Source organism: Poecilia formosa, unplaced genomic scaffold (assembly GCF_000485575.1).
Source record: "Poecilia formosa unplaced genomic scaffold, Poecilia_formosa-5.1.2 Scaffold924, whole genome shotgun sequence".
Classification (NCBI taxonomy): Eukaryota; Metazoa; Chordata; class Actinopteri; order Cyprinodontiformes; family Poeciliidae; genus Poecilia; species Poecilia formosa.
Genome location: NW_006800863.1, coordinates 62,981 through 69,312, shown reverse-complemented (window position 1 = coordinate 69,312; position 6,332 = coordinate 62,981). Strand labels below are relative to the sequence as shown.

The 6,332-nt window shown below is 39.2% G+C and overlaps 1 protein-coding gene across 2 annotated transcripts; it reads left to right on the top strand.

The window, feature by feature from the left end:
• The first annotated feature begins 635 nt into the window (after positions 1 to 635).
• LOC103132099 (uncharacterized) lies at positions 636 to 3,865 on the top strand. 2 transcript variants are annotated; one of them, XM_016667151.1, is made up of 10 exons: positions 636 to 1,792; positions 1,983 to 2,096; positions 2,194 to 2,235; positions 2,314 to 2,388; positions 2,460 to 2,525; positions 2,670 to 2,758; positions 2,849 to 2,954; positions 3,023 to 3,131; positions 3,590 to 3,660; positions 3,742 to 3,865. In XM_016667151.1, exons 2-10 carry the CDS (start codon positions 2,049 to 2,051, stop codon positions 3,829 to 3,831), a joined length of 696 nt encoding a protein of 231 aa, XP_016522637.1. In that variant the 5' UTR covers positions 636 to 1,792; positions 1,983 to 2,048; the 3' UTR covers positions 3,832 to 3,865. The 2 variants fall into 2 exon arrangements, with proteins under 2 accessions (XP_016522637.1, XP_016522636.1); XM_016667150.1 differs by having other exon boundaries at positions 636 to 2,096.
• Positions 3,866 to 6,332: the final 2,467 nt, after the last annotated feature.

Sequence of the window (6,332 nt, the reverse complement as noted above, 5' to 3'; positions counted from 1 at the left end):
TGCTTTACATTTACACATATTTAGTTTATGCAAATTGAGGTTGTTTTTGGAACATGAAGGCTTTTCAGGTTAACAGATCACATACACGAGTACAGCCACCTGGGTTATGTATTAGTCACTGTCAGTGTGACTTTTGCCTCAATTAATAAAAGACAGGAGATGTTCTTGAGTCACTTGAAGTCCCTGTGTTCACCAGGCGTTGCCAGGAAGGACATGGCATCCACCAGTGTTGTCAATAAAAAATTGGGATCTCTCAATTGCATTTAAACTCGCTGTTGTGTTTTCTGCAGTATTTCAAGAATTGCATTGTTGGATGCACATGCATAAATATGTTGATTACAAGGTTTTTTTGTATTAAATCGGAATAAAAAAGGATGGATATGAAGAAGCTTTCACTACAAACTTTTTTTTATTTATTTTAATTTTGTATTTCTTGTCCTAAGAGCTGATATTTCACAGAAATGTCATATTATTGCAGCACCAGTTGGCGTGTTTAGTAGCAGGAGTAGGTGTGTTTTGTTGTGTACGCAGTTGCAGCAGGGTATTATTATATATTTGAACAATTTGCAGTGTCTAATGAATTGTCTTGTTTAAATGCTTGTTGATGCAATTTACATGTTTTCTTGTGCCAACACAAACACTACAGTCTTCCAGATTAGTAGGAATGAGTAATCTGAAAATAACAGGTGAGACTGAGTTATCCCACAGTCTACCTGTCAGTGACACACAGTTATAAAGGCTGAAGTGAAAAATGTTGTTGGAAAGACTTGCTTAAGGGGGTGTGTCTGAAAGACTTTCAGCTTGGTATATACATAGAATCCAACTTCAAAGTTATCACATGCAGCTGTGATTTCAAGTCTAGTTTCTTTTAATTTCAGTTTTTTAACTTAACACCATTTTTATAACTACAGAGGCATTGGTGATTTTGGCTGGTAATTGCACTGTGTACCTGGAAAATACTTAATTCCTCCTCTACATCAGACATTCTGAACTTTCTTAATACAAAGTTTGATGTCTTGTTAGTTATATTTTGAATGTAAATGTGTTTGTGTTTTTACAATACAGTTGTCTTCTGTAGTCCTACCAGAGGACTACAGCCAAATTATTAAAGACAGAGACAACAGACAGGGGGACACAAAGATCCAGGTGGAAGAGAATGTCGAACTGGCTCAAAAAAAAATGAAAAAAGCTTTTGCAAACCGGGCACAAAAAAAATTCAAAAATTTAAAGTTCACAGAAGGGGAGGAAGTTCTTCTATTCAACATAAGAAAAAGGGGTAGGAAAGGTGCCAGGATGGAGGCAGACTACTCTGGACCTTATTTTATCCATAAAGTGATAGGGAGCACTGTGATGTTGAAAACAATGGCCAGAAAAGTCCTCAAGACAAAGCATAGCATGAGTCGTCTGAAGCCATATAACAGAGGCAATGAGGGACAAAATGCAGGTGAGGGTTTCATCTCAGGTGAGAAGTTGAATGAAAGGGAGACAGTGATTAGGTACGCAGGCAAAGCAGAAACCCCACTGCAGACCAAGACAGACGGTCAGGTCCATGGCAAGGTCATCCAGTGCTTTTCCCTGTTGTCTCCCTCTCGTCCTCAATCTCCCCCTGCCAAGTTCTCTCGGTTGTCTCCCCCTAACCCTCCAGTGAAGTCTCCCCCTCCAGTGACCTCTCCCTCTCCCCCTCCAGTGAAATCTCCCCCTCCAGTGACCTCTCCCTCTCACCCTACCAAGTTGTCTCAGTTGTCTCCCTCAGCTCATTCTAGGATGTGTCAGAGTCCTATTCAGCAGCAAGGTGCAGTAGTCACAAAGTTTTCTAGTTTTCTGTTCTGGCCTGTTGGTCTTGGGTTCTGATCGGTAGATCAATTTTTGCATGTTGGTTCAATGACCTGTTCCTGGTCTTGTCTGCAAAACTTCCTCTGAAGTTGTGTTGCTTTTTTCAGATGTATAAGTTTTTAAAAGAGCAATTTCTGTTTTTGTTGCAGTAGTTCAGCTTTGGTCTTTGAAAGACTCAGGGCAAGTTGAAGCCCTTGTTGGCCCATATAAATTGTATGACATCTTTTAGAACACTCTGTGGACATGGCTGGCTGTCAGATGAAGTAAGACTCCATGTTCTGGGAAGTTTATATTTTCACAAGGCAGTCCATCCAGAAATTTATGTTTTGTTTTTTTTGTTTTGTTTTTTTTGTCAAACAGGTTATAGATGCATATTTGTATGTGACACTTCAGAAGACCAAGGTACAACATGTTTTAAGGTTAAATTTAATCCACTCTTTGTAGTTTCACATATTTCTTTGAAATTATATTACATTTCAGATACCTGTATACAGAATGGATGCAGTAATTGCATCTTCTGTATTTCATCTTGGGCAATATCGGGCTGTTCAAAAGGTAATTATTCACTGTTAAATCATCTTAAGAGAATGAATGCAGATTAATCTTATTATTTGCAATTTCAAAAGATGGTTTTACCTGAAGCCTCCATTTGGATGTGCCCTGTAAATGTGGGAGGTCACTGGCTTTTGGTGGTATGTAAAATTTATTTATTTAACTTTATTTACACATGAATATGTCTATATGTCACAATCGGATGTTCCCTGGGCAGCATGGGAGGGTGACAGAGGTTGTCTGTCTGTCTGTCTGTCTTATCTATCTTCCAAACATTCCAACAGATTGTCGTGATGAATCACCAAGAGCTAGTAGTTATAGACCCTATGGGGAACGAAACAATGTATGACAGAAAGCTTCTCCGTAACTGGAGGTGATCTGATTCATGTCTTTATCATTCAGTCATTATGTATTTTCTTATTGTTACAATGTCCTATAATTGAATATTTCTGCAAATGCACAGAAACTTCCTAAAAGCAAAAGGTGCTGGCCGGAGAAGCTGGAGTGTCCGCCATATGCCGCATATGCTGCAGAAGGACTCCAGCAGTTGTGGGGTCTTGGTTTTGAAGGTACAAAGAACAGATGGAATGTTTTGAGATCCATGGAATTATTACATTAAAATGCATAATTTTTTCAGTTTGCAGAAACATATGTTCAAATGGGAGGGCTGCAGTCAGTGCAAACAGGACCCAAAGACATATCCCAAGCCAGACTGCACATCGCTACCACACTGTATCAACATCGAGGTGAAAGAACAATTACAAAGAAGTCTTGTTTTCCAGTTTGCTGGCTGAATGTTCGGAGATTTATAGCTTTGGACAGCTATGATTCTAAGAAGTTTTTGGTCGGAACATAAAAAATTATATTAATGTTGGGTATGAAGAACCAGTTCCGCCGTTCAGAGAACTGTGGAAGTCTGTGTGAAACCTGTGGATCAGTTTTTGTTAAATTTCTAACAATCAAAACCACAAGATGGCTTATCGCAGAATCACAGAATATTTCATTCCAAACAGAACAAATTTTCCTATAGGCCATGCTGGAACAGTCCAAAGCATTAAAAAAATCCAAAGATATATGAAATACTAAATTGCAGTATTTTCTGTTATGTACTAGTAGAACATGATGGCTTGTCAACAGAATATAAAGAGGTAGTACTTGACTATTTTTGGTAAAGTACACTGTAAATGCCTTTATTTGTTCCCAGACAAGGTGGAAGAGTACTGTGTGGAATGCCACATGCTTCACTATAATGCTACAGAGAAAATCATTGACATGGTAAACAAACTAAAATTTAAATGCTTCAAACACATTACACTTGCTAATTCATAGCCGTTTTGTTTTTCTGTCCATTCACAGATACAGTGTGACTGTTCAAGGTGGATGCACAAAGAATGTGCCACAGACATGGATGACATGATCAAATGTAAAAAGTGCAACTTAAATTAAAAAGTTTAATATTCTACATTAAATATATTACATCATACAACTGATGCCATTGGTATTAATCAAGAAGTCATTCAGTCGCTAATAACCAGTGGTGGAGAAAGTACTCAAAAATGTACTTAAGTATTAAAAGTACTTGCTGAATGCATTACCTAATCGCTAATATCATGAAGTGAACCAATCGCATTTAATTTTAATACATTAGAAATGTGCCATTTTAATGAACAATGCCACAGATAAAGCATGCTTTATTTGTGTGTTTACTCTGTAACATAGTTTAGTCTTAGATATGTGATTCTATGCATCATAATTTCAGGGATGGAAACATCTGGTCTCCTGTCCTAACATAGCATGAACTTCACTTTTTTTTGCCACTAGTAGCATTTATTTTTAAAGAAATCCAACCGAAGGGGGATGGAAATAAGGTGGGTGAGGGAGGACATGCAACCGAGGAGCCACGTAGCAGAGTTGTAATCAAGACCACCGAACCTGAGACCAAGTCAAGACCAGCACCCCGCGCTACGTGACACAAAAAAATTACGTTTTACCTTCAAAATTGCTTCTCAAATTGATCTGAAAGATCCACATTCCCATAAAACACTTAGATATTAAATACTTAGAGCTGAAATAAATTTAGTCAGTAAAGATCTGTCCAGAAGAATCGGATCGTTCCTGAATGTCATATCAATGCAGACTTTGGTCACAGCGTTGTCCCATACTTGCGACACCTCAGTCAACACCTCCACACAATAAATCAGCGCATGATTGACAACTTTTTTTCATCCAGATGCAACATGTGTCTCAGTACAGCTAGCTTTGCTAGCATCACGCCCACAGATCTTACCTTTCTTTAAGCTTTCCTTCCAAGTGACGCTAAAAGTTGGACGAAGTCCCCACCGTCTGTGAAAGCGAAGCGCTGCTGGTTTTACATGTCGCCATATCGTATGATTTATGCAGCTATTATCGATTAGTTAGACATCTTCTCCCGCTCAGAGGAAACCACTGCGCATGTCTGGAACTCCGTGTGTGAGTAAAGGTGGAGGCGATGGGTGACAACAGACACTACGTCACGTTATTGCTTGGATTTTACGGCGCCACCTTAAGACCCTGAACTTCATATTTTAACGGAAAAAACCGCAACGCGACTTGGATGTAACGAGTAACGCGACGGTTTTGTAGAAATGTAGTGAAGTAGAAAGTACAGATACTTACTGTAAAATGTAGTGGAGTAAAAGTAGAAAGTATCCATTATTAAATCTACTTAAGTAAAGTACAGATACACGAAAATTATACTTAAGTACTTATCACCACTGCTAATAAGTGTATGTCAATCAGACAAGTTGAGTGATAAATCAGGAAGTCATACAGTCACTAATAACAAAGTGTTATTACATTAGCAGCTATATGACAATCTAACACTGGTTTAATAAAGATGATTAAATATAAAATATGGTGATCATAGCGTACAATTGTCTGGCAAAAATAGCCGTCAGTTTGTCATACACGTATGACGATCTGACAACGCATGGCTATCTGACAGAACACTGGCTGGCCCTGCTCTGAAACAGGACCCTAAAAAGCAGGGCCAGCCCCGTAAAAAAGCCTGTGGAAATGGTCGGAAAGGGAGCGGAGCCAGTGGAAAAGGGGCATAAGAGTCTCTAATAATCCTGGAATAATCCCAGCTTCCATCTTTAAAGGTCTGGAATAAGAAAAAGTTTCCAAGGACTCAATCAGAAAAGTTTCACAAAAAAATAGATTGTAGAGATAAACTATCTGTTAAACAATGAGAGAGTTTCTCTGACAGGAGGAAAATCTTTAGACTCAAATCAGCACAGAAACACTGAAGAACCAGGAAACCATACTGTAAATCCAGGAATCAGAGGTTCAGTGAATGTGGTGTTGAAGGTGTGGAGATGGATCAGTGAGTCAGAGGAGAATCTGTAGAAGGACAGAATGCCAGCAGGACAGTCCACATACACTGATACTCTGTGAGAGATGGAGGAGGGGAGACGAGTTCGTCTGTTATTGTGCCAGAAAGAGAAACCATGAACATCAGAGCAGTTCAGACTCCAGGACTGATCATTTCCTCCAAACCAACAGTCTTTACTGTTTCCTTTCCTCTTGATTCTTCTGTAACTCACTGATACATCAACTCCTCCTCTCCACTCGACCTCCCAGTAACAGCGACCAGTCAGACCAGTTCTACACAGCAGCTGATGAATATCATCAAATCTGTCTGGATGATCAGGATATGACTGAAGCTCCTCCTCACATGTCACCATCCTGTTGTCTTCAGACAGTTCGAGGTTTCTGTTCACTGTGTTTGTGTCGATGGTGAGTTGACAGGAATCTGATGGAGAGAACAAACACAATCCAGCTGCGGTTATTGATCATTTATTGATGTTTGATGATGATCCTGAATGAGTGATGTGACAGTTTGAAGATGGTTGAATGTGAGCTGCTTTGTTGTCATGAATCAGATGAAAAACACACTTACACTTCCT

What these genes read in the sequence shown, in the direction of transcription:
- LOC103132099 (XM_016667151.1), top strand. Translation starts at nt 2,049, where the DNA reads ATGACATCTTTTAGAACACTCTGTGGACATGGCTGGCTGTCAGATGAA. An exon ending in AATATCGGGCTGTTCAAAAG is followed by an intron (nt 2,389 to 2,459) that starts GTAATTATTCAC and finishes CAATTTCAAAAG; the next exon opens with ATGGTTTTACCTGAAGCCTC. An exon ending in GTGGGGTCTTGGTTTTGAAG is followed by an intron (nt 2,955 to 3,022) that starts GTACAAAGAACA and finishes TAATTTTTTCAG; the next exon opens with TTTGCAGAAACATATGTTCA.